The sequence below is a fragment of the Gopherus flavomarginatus genome, chromosome 1 (assembly GCF_025201925.1).
Source record: "Gopherus flavomarginatus isolate rGopFla2 chromosome 1, rGopFla2.mat.asm, whole genome shotgun sequence".
In the NCBI taxonomy this organism is placed as follows: Eukaryota; Metazoa; Chordata; order Testudines; family Testudinidae; genus Gopherus; species Gopherus flavomarginatus.
Window position 1 is genome coordinate 358,332,868 of NC_066617.1, and position 14,909 is coordinate 358,347,776.

The 14,909-nt window shown below is 46.1% G+C and overlaps 1 protein-coding gene across 2 annotated transcripts in view; it reads right to left on the reverse strand.

Moving 5' to 3' along the window:
- The window catches only part of MYO7A (myosin VIIA), a 185,600-nt gene that overhangs the window by 104,560 nt on the left and 66,131 nt on the right, over positions 1-14,909 (reverse strand). For both annotated transcript variants that reach the window (XM_050930288.1, XM_050930279.1), the window contains exons 3-4: positions 4,872-4,985; positions 424-576 (exon numbers count right to left, since the gene is read on the reverse strand). In XM_050930288.1, the coding sequence (XP_050786245.1) occupies positions 424-576; positions 4,872-4,985 (267 nt within the window). The remainder of the gene's footprint in view (positions 1-423; positions 577-4,871; positions 4,986-14,909) is intronic.

Here is a 14,909-nt window from a genome sequence, read left to right on the forward strand (position 1 = left end):
ATTGTTAGTCGTTACATGGGCCATGGGATCTATAGCTTCCACTTGGACAATGAGAAATTCAGTTTAATGCTTCTCTCAAAGCACTGTGCTCATAACAGTGCAGAAACTCCCTGCACTCTGGAGCCACTCTCAGGTGTAAACCCAGGCTCCCATGTGGGACTTGAATCCACTAGCCCAGAGGTGAGGGCACAGTGCTCCCCATTTGGTCACATAAAAGGCCTCAGATTTAATTAACATCCAGAAGATATATCCTTTCCCCAATTCAGTAACCCCCCATGTGCAATGGCATCTCAGGTCCTGCATGAACCACATGTAAACTTTGCAGCGGACATGGCAGAGAATAGGTATGTATGAGGCTTGGACCAGTTTAGGATAAGCACAACAAAGCTGGGGTGAGATGACATTCTCCAGGCGGGCACTCACATAGATAAGGTGCTCTCGGTAACGGATGAGCAGGTTCCGCAGAATCCCAGCTTCATTCAGGTCCCCCAGGCGGATCATGTCCTCCACCCCGTGGATAGAGGTAGGGTGCATGGGTTTGATGTGGCTGGCATTGTGAGGGAAAATCCAATGCTCCTGGAAACAAAAAGGAGAAAGAGGTCAAATGTGAGCCTACTGCGATATATACCATAGAGAGATTCGGAAAGGACAGGATGAGAGGTTTATGCAGTACAAGGGTGTCAATAACCTAGTCCCAGATTTGGACCTTAGCGTCCAAAATATGGGGGTTAGCATGAAAACCTCCAAGCTTAGTTACCAGCTTGGACTTGGTACTGCTGCCACCACCCAAAAAATTAGAGTGTTTTGGGGCACTCTGGTCCCCCCAATAACCTTCCCTGGGGACCCCATGACTCAAATCCCTTGAGTCTCACAACAAAGGGAAATAAACCTTTTCCCTTCCCCCCCTCCAGGTGTTCCTGGAGAGATACACAGAAGCAACCTCCGTGAATCTAAACAGAGGGACTCCACCCTCCCCGTTCCCAGCCTGGAGAACAGAATTACCGAGAGTCAATCTCTCTTCCCCCCTCACCCAGAGGGAATGCAAAGTCAGGCTAGTACATCTAACACACACAGGTTTTCCCCTGACTTCTTCCTCCCACCAATTCCCTGGTGAGCTGCAGACCCAATTCCCTGGAGTTCCTCACTAAAGAAAAACTCCAACAGGTCTTAAAAGAAAGCTTTATATAAAAAAGAAAGAAAAATACATACAAATGGTCTCTCCGTATTAAGGTGACAAATACAGGGTCAATTGCTTAAAAGAAATATTGAATAAACAGCCTTATTCAAAAAGAATACAATTCAAAGCACTCCAGCAACTATAGACATGTAAATACAAAACAACAAACCATTTTGTACTCACAACTTGGAAACAGAAGATTAGAAAGCAGGAAATAGAAAAGTCCTTCTCTAGCTGAGAGAGAGGCAGACAGAAGACAAAGAACTCAGACACAAACTTCCCTCCACCCAGAGTTGAAAAAAATCCTGTTTCCTGATTGGTCCTCTGGTCAGGTGCTTCAGGTTACTTTTTTTTCAGGTGAAAGAGACATTAACCCTTAGCATCTGTTTATGACAAAGGGGCATGACAGCCATTAACTTTAAAGGATCATAGTGAAAAGGAAATGATCTCTCAGATCCCTGCAAGACCAGGATATAGCTGTGTTTTAAGGCTCCTAAGCTCAGGGGCAGCTAGGCGGCTCCGAGTGCTGCTCCTGCCTGCAGGCACTGCCTCTGCAGCTCCCATTGGCCATGGTTCCCAGCCAATGGGAGCTGTGGAGTTGGCGCTCAGGTTGGGGCAGCAAGCAGAGACCCCCTGGCCACACCCTGCATCTAGGAACCAGAGGGACGTGCCGGTCACTTCCGGGAGCCACGCGGAGCCAAGGCAGGCGGGTAGCCTGCCTTAGCCCCGCTGCGCCATCAATTTTGCCTGTTAAAATCTCCCGGATTGCCTTTAATAGTCACCGGGAGACGGAGGCTGATTCCGGGAGATTCCTGGCCAATCCAGGAGGGTCGTCAACCCTATTTGTAACAAAACAAGAAACTGGTACAGATGACTGGGGCTGGCTACTGAAGGGCTCTGTGAGAACTCAGGCGCAGGTTAGGGAAGGTGTTAGTGGGGATCCTATAGGAGAAGAGGAGTAACTAGCAGGAGCAGAGGCAACTAAAAGTCCTAATCTAAAGTATTTATATAGGCCCTGTGATAGAATGCTGGGAAACAGCACCTGATGCAGTCCTCTGGTGACTGCAACCACAAGTAGTTGCTCTGGAGTAGCCCTGATTAGGAAGAGCTGTGCCTAATTGTTGAATTGAGATGGGCTGAGGAGAGCCCCAAAGGCTAATTAGCGCATTACTGGAGAGGTAGAGAAGGCACAGGAAGGACAGGAGAGAGCAACAGGCTTCTCAGGGAAAGAAGAGATTGCTCAGGGGAAGAGACCGTCTGTCTTTCCCTCTCCTTGGCTGGGTGAGCCTAAGGATTGTATGTTATGATAACTACAGAGCTGCAAAGGTTTGCAAAGGGAGTGGGAAAGAACAGTGTAAATAAACTGCAAAAAGGGTTTCATCAGAAGCATGTCTCTGAGTGGTTTGTGGCTAGAAAAGAGACAGGAGCAAGACAAGGCCTTGTCACAGTCCCCTGTGCCCTCCCCATCACTGTAATGGCTGACCTCACAACCTTTGATGTGTTTATTCTCTCAATCCCTTCCCCCCTACCCCATGAGGCAGGGCAGTGCATGTGACAGATCCAGCAATTTCCTGCAGTATCCTTGAAAAACCTCACTGTATTGAGTTTAAATCTCTTTGGAGTCCATTGTATTAAATGCAAGGCTTATGTATTATTGTTAAGACCCCGATTATGTCACAGAGGTCACGGGATCCATGACTTCCATTGACCTCCGTGACATTTTCTGCCCCAGGGCTAGAGCCCAGCTCACCTCACACTGCTCCCAGCTCCCACCCTGGCGGGGGGGGGGCCCTCTGCAGCTGCCCAGCCACAGGGGATGGCAGGGGGACTCCCCAGACCTCCCAGCTGCCATAGCAAGTGAGGGGACCCCACAGCAGCCCTGTGAGCGGTGGGGGACCCCAGAACTTCCACTTGCCACAGGTGGCGGGGAACCCCCCAGAGCTCCCTGCTGCTGTGGGCAGCACCCCTCCTCCTCCCACCGAGCTGCTCAGCCACCTGGAGTTCCCACTCACCACAGCGCAGGGTGACCAGATGAGAGGGAGAAAATACTAGGACACATGGAGGGCGGGGGTCCGCCGGCGGAGAAAAAAAAAGCCGAGTGCTGCCGGTGGAGCAGTAAAATAAGTAAACAAACAACAAAGGCGGAACGAAATATAGGGACAAATTGCGTCCCGACCAAAGATCGGTCGGGACGCGGGACAAACACCTATATGTCGGGATAGTCCCAATTTTATCGGGATGTCTGGTCACCCTACCGCAGTGGCAGGGGGACCCTGGAGCCCCAGCAGCAACAGGTGCTGAGCTGAACCTGCCCCCCATTTTGTCAGGGATATTTTTAGTGAAAGTCAGGGACAGGTCACAGGCTTCTGTGAATTTCTGTTTATTGCCTGTGATCTATCCATGATTTTTACTAAAAATATCCCTGACAAAATCTTAGCCTTAATTATTGTGGGCTGGGATTGCACGTAACTTCTAGTGGGGAGATGGGATGGGAATCCTAGGCCATGTTATGAACTTCAAAGGTCTATACTGAACAATGTGCCAGACAAGGATGGACTTCTGGGACAAACAGTATCAAATTCCCACCACCAGTCATTCAAAAAACCCAGCTTTTTGAAGCTACACCCTGAGGAGGAGACCACTGTCTGCCGATCACCTGGTCCTGGAATCTGAAGATCAAAGGCCCTTGTTCAGAATAGCCTTAGCTCTGAACTTGTAGCCAGAGAAAACCCCTAGGTGGGCGCTCAGTGACTGATTTCTGCCAAAGCCCTTGCTGGAGTTGGGGTGATCTCTGGTAAACTTAAGCTTATTAGTATGTGTGTAGGTTCTTTGAATATTTTCTTTGTAATGCTTTCACCTTAAGAATACATGTGCTTGCTTAAAAAGGGCTGTGTGATAACTTGTAATTGCTAGCAACTGAAGCTGTTCATAGCCTCTGGAGAGAAAGCAAAGCTCCGATGCTGGCTGTTTAGGCAGTCTATCGCAGTATAGGCTGGGAACGGTGCAGCCTGGAAAAAACCTGGTCAGCAGGGAGAGAGATGTGGGCCTTTACCTGAGAGATGTAATGGCTGAGGAGTCAGTAGCCTAGAGTGGATGTCCTTGCTGGACCACGGAGGGGGGAAATACAGGTGCATTTGCCCTGACGTGTGACAGTGCTATGATCCTCATTTTATGGATGAGAAACTGAGGCACAGAACAGGTAAGTGATGTGCCCAAGTTCATACAGGAAGCCTGTGGCACAGCGGGGAATTGAACAAGGGCTCCCAAGTCCCAGGCTAGCACCATAACCCTTGGACTATCTTTCCTCTCCAATAAAATAAATTGGAAACAGGAAAAGGCTTAAACAAGCCCCTTTAATTAGGTCTGAAATAGGCAAGTTGTTCACCAGCTACTTTGCGTTACTGCACTGTCTTGTTATGGTCTCCCTTGTCAAAGTTATTCCCCCACACCTGGCCCACTTTCACTCCTTTTGTTTGTTGCACCTCCTCAGTGCATCTTGTCTTCCACCTATGTCCTTGGGTGGCCCCAGTCCAAAGTCCATGGGAGTTCATGGAAAGAATCCTATTGATTTCAATGGGGTTTGGATCATACTGTGCCTCTGTACAGCACCCAGTGCTTAATCCTATTTGGGGCCCTATAGCTGACACTAATACAAAGGACACACAATCACAATCCTCTTCTCCTTCATACATACGTTGCCTTCATCGTCCACCACCTGGATCTGCCCAGAGTCACAAAGTTTGACCACGGCTCCAATGGGAACGTCGAATTCCCGACCGGTTTTGAGGTCCATCCATACATAATCCCCCTGAAACAAAAGAGAGGAAAAGCATGTTCTCAGTGAAGAGGGGCAGAAGAACACAGCACTGCAGGGAGGACTAAACATTCCCAGTTAGAGTCATTTCTGGATGTTTTACTTCCAAACATGGGTGTGAGAACAAGCGACCTCCTTTGCAGTCCATACAATACCCAGCTTCTAGGTAGTGCTTTTCATCAGCAGACCTCAGAGTACTTTACAAAGGAGGGTAAAGTATCATTGTCACCATTTTACAGATGTGGAAACTGAGGCACAGGGGGACATGACTTGCCAGCAGGCCAGGGCAGAGCTGGGAATAAAGCTCTAGTCTCCTGAGTCCGAGGCCAGTGCTCTACCCACTAGGTAACACTGTTACCCCTTCCTCATAGGCGGGTAATAAGGCTATTGTGAGGCAATTACGACTTAGCACTACAATGTATGCTACCTATCTCATCCATTTTTGGCAAACTGACCTGCTGCTAATCTTCGGCAGCTCTTCAGCGGCAGGTCCTTCAGTGTTGCCAAGGACCTGCCGCCACCGCGGAAGACTCGGACCGCCGCCTGGTGAGTACAAGTGCCACAGCGGGTGGCGCCTTTTTTTATGTCCACTCCCCGGCTTTGCCCCAGGCCTCCTGAATCCTCTGGGCGGCCCTGCTTTCCAGCCCTACATTTCTTTGATTCAATGAAACCTACGTCCAGAAATTGACTTAGGCGATGCACTGTACATCAATGGTTCCCAGCCATTTGAAGGTGGAACCTCCACTTTTTGCAACAGATTGCTAGATGGTAGTCCCCCAGGCCTTGGGTCAATTGCTACCGTCTTTTCTTTCTTCTTATTTCTTCCAGCCCTTTCTCTCTCTCTCTCTCTCTCTTCCTCTTCATCCCTAGGATCTTGTTTTTTTCTGTTCTATTTATGTTTTTCCTTTCTATTGTTAATGAGATTTCATATTTAAACTCCCCCAAGCCACCAGATGGCTACAGGATGTTCAGGCTGGGGATTGTCCATTCGCGGCTCTAGGCGGAACTGCATGCACTCTTGCTCTAAGCAGAGTGGTGTGAATAGTGGGTGTCAGCGAGTTGTTGTTTGCACTTGCTGTCTCTGCCTCCATAGACTGCTACCCTGGGAGCTGCTGCAGCATCAGGGAGGGAAGGCAACGTCTTCAATACGCCACCCAATCCACAGAGCAATAATGCTTTTGAGGTGGGGATCCCAGATCCCGCAGCTTTCTCCCTCTCAATACTTCTCCACTCTGCACCCAACTTTTGCCAACCCCAAGTGTCCCAAAATCATGAGTCAGGCCACCAAAAAACCATGAGATTTTTTAAATTAATAAATGTTAGACTTGTCTTCTTGGCCTTCTGGTTTCTGAGCCCTTAGGATGAACTTGCTTCACCCTTTTGCTCTGTTCTCCTCAGCCAGGCAGGCTAGAAGTGTGCTCGTTTCTAAACGAACCTGAGGTTCTCAGGTAATCTCTAGCTTCCAGCAGCCACAGCCTTCAGAGAAACCACAAATATTCCAGGACTTAAGATAAGATGGTGAAAGCTGGCAACACCAGTACCCCTACTGTGCTAGCTTATTATATTAGCACACAATCAGGCACTGTAATATGCTGCCTTTTGCCTAAATACTGACTGTTAAAGTCATCATTCAGGCCAGTAACTTAAGCAAACTCTAACTATTTCAGGGAGCTTTTTCCTGAGAAATGTTTGAAAATTCTAGGCCAGCTCTGGCAATGGCAACCTTATTGTTTAGTACCATAGCATGGTAGTATCCCTGGATTATACAGCCATATGCATATAGAATGTTGGCAAGTTATAATTAAAATACACTATCTTGTTATTAAATAGTCAACTACTTTAAACTGCTACCCATAGCTACCAAGTTTTGTGCCGCTCCATGAATAGCATTTATGCACATTAATTATTGAACAAATTTCCTTATTTACATCTTATTTGCATATGTATGTATATTTCAGCTTTTTTTTAATGTATGTGTGACAGGTTGGACCCTCCTTCTGGGATGCCACCTGATGTACTGGAGTTTCACTGAGCCTCCCCTACTCAACCAGCCTGGGTTCCCTCTTACTGCTTTGCTGGATTAGACTCTCCGGCCTCTTGCAGCATACACACACAGGTAAGGCCACACCCCACTGCAGTCACAGACTGAAGTCAGTTCTGCGTAAGAGGGTTCCCCTGGCACTCACATGCCTCCCGCACCCCACTGGGGAACAAACCCAAAGGTTTTATGAAATTTGCCCCCTCTCTCAATGTGGAGGGAGATATGCACAACTTCTTGCCCCCGCCCCAGTTAGAAGTTACATAAACTGGGTTATATTATAAACAAGAAATAAGTTTATTAACTACAAAAGGTGAATTTTAAAGGAACATAAGAGATAACAGACAGAACAAAGCAGATTACTGACGAAATAAAGCAAAATACGCAAGCAAATCTCAATATACTTAAGAAACAGGTTACAAAAATGCAAGTTCTCACCCTAAATGTTATTTTAGGCGGGTTGCAAAGTTTCTGTGGTTCAGAGTTCAAGTTATATTCCTTTTCAGACTGGACTCCCATCTTAGCCTGGATTCCCCCCCTTGCCTTCCCTTCAGGTGGCTTTAGCAGTCTTTCTTCTTGGGCAGACAGGCCATGGAGAGGAGGAGTCCCGTTTGCCTTCCTCCTCACCCTTAAATAGGATTTACATAAGGCGGGAATCCTTTGTTTCCCAAACTTGACCCTCCTTCCCATCCATTGGAAAGTTACAAGAAGTCCCAGGTAATGTTTAGTATCAGGTGACAAGCTCACCTGACCTAGTAGTGTCACAGTTACATCCCGGATGCCTCCCAAGAGGGAGAGAAATTAGCATCTTCATGGTTTTGTTGTTCCTTCCTAATGGCTCATCCAATTTGATGGCCTGTCATCTGGTGGGTGTCTTCCTACTACACACCCACTTGTAATTGTTACATAGTCCATATTTCTAACTTTAGATACAGAAATGATACAGGCATACAAATCGGATAATCACATTCAGTAAATTACAACCTTTCCAGTGATACAAGACCCATCTTGCACAAAGTATATCTCAGTTATGTCATATTCATACCATAAGCATATTTTCATAAAGAATATGGAGTGAAAAGTTACAGTACGGATTTACAGTTTGTGAAAAGCTTCATCCAAGATTGACAGACCTGGTGATGAAGCCCCGGGCAAGTTTCCCTACACACGCTGCCCTGTCAGCATGCCACACTCTTGACCTGGGATGGGGACTTCCTCAGCAGGGGGAGCCAGAGCCTGGGGATGGTTGAAAGTTTCTCCCACTCTTCCCCTCCCTTCACCAGTCTTCCCTATTCTGTTATTTTCCATTTTCCTGCCCCCTTCTCAGCACCCCTATTCGGCTCCTCATATCCTTGCTTTGCCTTGTTTATTAGCAGAGGCCCTTCTCCTAGGGCTTTATGCTGCTCTGGCACCAGCAGGGGGATTAGAGAGAGCAAAGATAGACCTGGCTGTCTACAGATGAGGCCCCACATCGCCCCCAGCAGCTGAGAAATGCTGCTACAACTCCTGCTCTCAAACCAGCTGGGTGCATGAGGCTCAAATGGGTTGTGCGAATGTGTGACAGAGCCCCCAAATGCACGAGTGTCTTAGCACTGACGATATCGCCTAATACATAAACGGCTCTTTACAGTCTTGTATTTTACAATGCAGTGACACCAACTGGATTGTTAATAAAGACAATTTCGTACATTCAGCCGCTTCGTTACGCAGGGTGAGTAACGCTGCAAATGAGTGGATGTAGCCACTCAAATTCAGTGGGCGTCGATGAATGTTGGCTGTGATTCCCTGCAACTTTTTGAAAAGTTAGGCTCAGATTCTCAGCTGGTGTCAATCAGTAAAGCAGTGCTGAATTAATAATAATAATAACAATAATATTTGTTTACTGTTGCAAAGTGCTTTGAGATCCTCTAATGAAAGGTGTTATATGAATCAGTTAACCAATTGATGTCTATGAAGGCATTCCAGGTTATATCAACTGAGGCTCGGGCTGTTACTGTTTAAAAACAGAATCTTATAATGTGGCTCAGAATGTCTTCAGAAGTACCTGATAATTAAGGAAAATAATTCTATGCTTAGAGAATCAAAAATAGGTACCTTATCTTTAGAACCAATAGAAAAATTGGTAGAAGAGGAAAGAAAAAACATATGGGTAAAGTAAGTGACATATTGTTCTATTATATATTAGTTTAAATTGTATACTTTAGCACTTATAGAGCTTCTTTAAGTAGAGGATCTCAAAACATTTTACAATAGTTGACAATATTATCCTCATTTTATAGTTGGTCAAACCAGAGTGGACAGAACCCAGGTCTCCTATTCTAAGCCCCTAATTGCCAGAGAATACTCAAAAGTACAATAAAAATTACATTATATCCCCCTCCCCCAAGAAAATATTTTCTACTTATGTTCTGGTGGTCAGTACTAAGCAGCCGAGTTTTGTGGCCCTTTATGTCACCAGACACAAATACATAGCCCAGCATCATGAAGTATAGTTTATACTTCTCTTCTGTTGTATGCTACTGTACTACAAGAGCAACGACAAATAAATACATGATTTGACTAGCTAACATACTGGATATTAATTTTCTCGTAATGCCCTGCACATACAAATTAAAATTTCATTTGTTAATACTGGCCAACATGGCAATTGTGATGGCCTGGACTAACTCAGCTAGACCCACCATATGCCTATTTCCTTTTCCTGCTTGGAAAGGGCTTGATGCAAAATCCATAGAAGTCACTCGGAGACTGCAGTGGACTTTGGATCAGGTCCAACAGGAACAAAAACATCAGCACAGGACATTTCATGGTGATTGGCGCTGGGCCATTAAACAGCTCAATTAAACTGGTCAACAATCCTCATGAAATGTCCTGCATCTTGGCAGTTTGGGGTTAATTCAAGATGTAGGGCGCAGCACCACAGAACCAAGAACACTTTCAATCATTTCATAAATAGCCATATCTGAACCACCCAGTAGCAGCCACCATGCGTGGCACGTTCCAAACCCTCCAGACCCTGCCCCCAGGAGCTCACAATCTCAGGACAGAGGCGAAGGGAGGGGGAACAACAGGCAATTTATACACGAGTCAGCTCGATACACTGTAATCAGCACAAAGAAGGAGGTGCAGGTGCAACTGTGTGAGAAGCTGGCACAAGCATTATACAGGATCAAACTGTAATGGGATGTAGATTTCAAAGGAGTCTGAAAGCCATTGTCAGTGTTTAGAGCCAGTGGTCCTTATCTTACCGATAAAAGAGTCAGGGGTTTCAAGGCTTGGTTGACATTCCGGAGCAGCGTCCATTTGCCCTGGTCCTTCTCGTCAGAATTCACCGCATTGGGGCATTGCTGCATGTTGATGGCTTTTGACTCTTCAGCATTCTAGAGAGGCTACTGCACTATATGGACCTCTTCCCTGGTTCCTATACATACTCCACTAGCTGGCAAGGAATCTTCAAAGATATCAGCTGGTTTGCTTTACGCCTCCTGTTGCAGAACAATGATCATAAGCACTCACTTCTGCTGCAAGGCACTGTTTGTCTCGAGTCACAGTGTGGTTCTTGGAAAAGATTTTCTCCTAACAGGAGAATTTCCACAAAAGAGCTTAAGGAAAGCTTTAGCTTTTCTCATGTTCACCACTGGAATATGCTAGAACTATCCCACATTATACTTTGCATTATGGGAGTCTATATACTGAGCAGACAACAGTGTGTTTCTCCACTTACAGTCCTCCCAGTGTCTCCAGTAATGGGTGATCTTTGGTAGTAGATGAAAAGGAAGCGGCAACCAGCAATTCAGACTTGAGGCGTCCTGAAAATGACACTGTAAAATTCAAGGCAAAACTCTTTATTTCACCACGACCTCTTTCCTCTCCCTTCCTTTCCCAGTGAAATAACTTGTCAGCAGCTTGATGTCTGTCAGGTCTGAGACGCTGAATACTCTTGGATACTTATTAATCCACAAGTGTAGTCATCCTCACGTAACACATGGCTTTTAATTAACCTAATACCTTGCAACTCCAAATTAACCAAGGCGCAGTGGGAACCCAAAACCAAAGGCCATCTGGATTTTCTTTAAACTGATCACCCACAGTAGTTCCATAGCAACTGGATTTTAAATAATTGAGTGGAAGGTGTTCTGAGACATATTACTTGCATAGCTTTATGGGATAACTCAGGCTAAGCTGTAGATTGAAATTACCCGCAAGTGTGAATAAGAGCAACATAATTACAGTATGCTTTGCTTTTCTAGGGCCCAATCCTGCAATCCTGGCCCATGTGAGTAGTCCAGAGAGCTGATCTCATAAGAACTATTTGTATGAGTAAGGGTTGCAGGTTTGGATCCCAATTGCACTGCTCATCCGAGGACCCCAACTCACTGCATAACCAGGAAATATGGCTGCCTGGGATTAAAGTCCCTAGGGACCAGAGTCAGCAGAGTACATTGTATTCCAGCTCCATCTTCATTAGCTCCTGCTACACCTTAGAACACCTCCCCCCAACCTCCAGGTGACCAGTTCAGGATTCCGTTCCCCACACACACACCTGGGATATCATCTGTTGCCCATTTAAGGCAACATAAGGTCATTTGCACCACTAAGGCTTGTCTAGACAAACCGTCAGTGCAGAGCAAGCTGGTGCATGCATCTACAGCGCACTAGCCTGCCACACACTGCATCCGTGTGGGCCCTGCTCCTGTGAACACTTTCACCTACTCTGCTTTGAAATGGGAGCAGTTCAGCACTCACTAGGGAACTTTTAGTGAGTGGTAGCAGGTCCACCCGGACAGTCAGTGCGTGGCAAGCTAGTGCGCTGTAGATTTACATCCCAGCATGCTGCACACTAACTGTTTGTCTAAAGAAGCACTAAGTGACTCTAGCTAGGGGTAGGATCTGATCTCTAGTCCCTGCCATGGGTAGATCAGAATCTAATTAGACAGTGAGAGTACAGATCAGACCTGTTATGCAGCGTACAAAGACCCAAGCACAGGGACAGAACCCTACATCCTTGCTCAGTTATTATCCTTCCTTAGTCAAAGCTCTGCCTGTGGGGCAGAGGAGATTTACACTTACCCCATCTAACACCTGTCATTGGAGCATATCCAGGCAAGTTATGATCATTAACAAATCACCCCTCGCACCATGCCTGTGAAGTAGGTGCTCTTAGATCTATTTTACAGAAGAATAAACCGAGGCAAGCAGAAGAAACATGGTCTGTCCAAGATCACACACCGAGTCAGGGGCAAAGTCAGGAATAGACCCAGGCGTTTTGAACCCAGTCCCTTTGATCTAATCACTAGATCATTCTGTCTCTCCCTTTGGATGAATGTGTAACAGACACAGAAATGTCACCCCTCTCCACATCTTTCCCAATCACTTTCTCACTTGGTCCACTGTAGTTTATGGCAGTGCATTTAGTTCTGAGCTGGGGATGAGCCTTCACGGCTTTTCTTTCTTATCTGTGCTGTGTTGCAGCTTCTCGCTCAGAATTTTTCAGAGCTATAAACCCAGGGAATAAGAGGAACCTTTGCATTCTAGTTGAAAGGCTGAGGAGCCGCTCCTCTTCCCTTCTATGCGTGTCTACACTCTTTGTCCTTCTTGGGGAAGAGGACTAGCCTGGACTTCTTTGGAGACCATCACATGTCTCAATCAGCCAGAGGCACTTGTATCTGAGTCTATCATAAACCTTATCCCAGATTTGGACCTTAGCGTCCAAAATATGGGGGTTAGCATGAAAACCTCCAAGCTTAGTTACCAGCTTGGACCTGGTACTTGCTGCCACCACCCAAAAAATTAGAGTGTTTTGGGGCACTCTGGTCCCCCTGAAAAACCTTCCCTGAGGACCCCAAGACCCAAATCCCTTGAGTCTCACAACAAAGGGAAATAATCCTTTTTCCCTTCCCCCCTCCAGGTGCTCCTGGAGAGATACACAGACACAAGCTCTGTGAATCCAAACAGAGTGACTCCCCCTGTCCGTTCCCAGTCCTGGAAACAAAAGCTCTTTCCTCTTCACCCAGAGGGAATGCAAAATCAGGCTAGCAAATCCAACATACACAGATCTCCCCCTGATTTCTTCCTCCCACCAATTCCCTGGTGAGTACAGACTCAATTTCCCTGAAATTTCCCAGAAAAGAAAACTCCAACAGGTCTCAAAAAGAAAGCTTTGTATAAAAAGAAAGAAAAAATACATACAAATGGTCTTTCTGTATTAAGGTGACAAAATACAGGGTCAATTGCTTAAAAGAATATTGAATAAACAGCCTTATTCAAAAAGAATACAAATCAAAGCACTCCAGCACTTATATTCATGCAAATACCAAAGAAAAGAAACCATATAACTTACTACCTGATCTCTTTGTCCTTACACTTAGAAACAGAAGACTAGAAAGCAGAAACTACTTCTCCAAAGCTCAGAAAAAGCAGGCAGACAGAAAACAAAGACCTCAGACACAAAATTCCCTCCACGCAAAGTTGAAAAAATCCGGTTTCCTGATTGGTCCTCTGGTCAGGTGCTTCAGGTGAAAGAGACATTAACCCTTAGCTATCTGTTTATGACAGAGTCATAGGACACACTTCTTTCCCTTAGCAGCAGCCTGAGTGCACTGCCTCTGCGACAGACCCATCCAACTGAGCCTGGAAATTAAGCCCCTATCTCCAGCCTCAAGGTATAGAGCAATACCATGGAGCCACTGGATGGACCTATACGGCTCCTCCTAAAGGAACATGCTATGTGTAGAGTGAGTAATACAGGAATACACTTAGGGGAATAAGGGAACAAAGGGAATGGAGTCAGTCAGCATCGCCACCCGTTTTATATTACAGTTCATTGCAGTAACACTAGACCCACTGACACAGAAATAGATGTGTGTTCGGGATGGCCATTGAACATCACAGATATTATTTATTATCTGTATTTCAGTAGCATCTAAGGTCCCCGGTGTGGTAGGTTCTGAACATATACACACTGCATACACACCGCAAGAGACAGTATCTGCCCTTAAGAAATGACACCGTACATCAGTGGTGAGCAACCTGCGGCCCGTCAAGGTAATCTGCTGGCGGGCCGCAAGACAGTTTGTTTACATTGACCGCCCACAATCCCAGCGGCCAGCAGCTCCCAGTGGCTGCGGTTCGCTGTTCCCGGCAAATGGGAGCTGCGGGAAGCAGTGCGGATAACAGGGACGTGCTGGCCACTGCTTCCTGCAGCTCCTAATGGCTGGGAACTGCAAACAGCGGACACTGGGAGAAAAGCTAATGTGTTCTTGGGATGCATCAGGCGAGGTATTTCCAGTAGAGATAAGGAGGTGTTAGTACCGTTATACAAGGCACTGGTGAGACCTCACCTGGAATCCTGTGTGCAGTTCTGGTCTCCCATGTTTAAGAAGGATGAATTCAAACTGGAACAGGTTCAGAGAAGGGCTACTAGGATGATCCGAGGAATGGAAAACTTGTTTTATGAAAGGAGACTCAAAGAGCTTGGCTTGTTTAGCCTAGCCAAAAGAAGGCTGAGGGGAGACATGATTGCTCTCTATAAATATATCAGAGGAATAAATACCAGGGAGGGAAAGGAATTTTTTAAGCTCAGTACCAATGTGGACACAGAACAAATGGATATAAACTGGCCATCAGGAAGTTTAGACTTGAAATTAGATGAATGTTTCTAACCACCGGAGGAGTGAAGTTCTGGAACAGCCTTCCAAAGGGAGTAGTGGGGGCAAAAGACATATCTGGCTTCAAGACTAAGCTTGATAAATTTATGGACTGGATGGTATAATGGGATAGCCTAATTTTGCCAATTAATTTGTCTTTGACTACTAGCAGTAAATATGCCCAATGGCTTGTGATGGGATGTTAGATGGGGTGGGATCTGAGTTACTACAAAG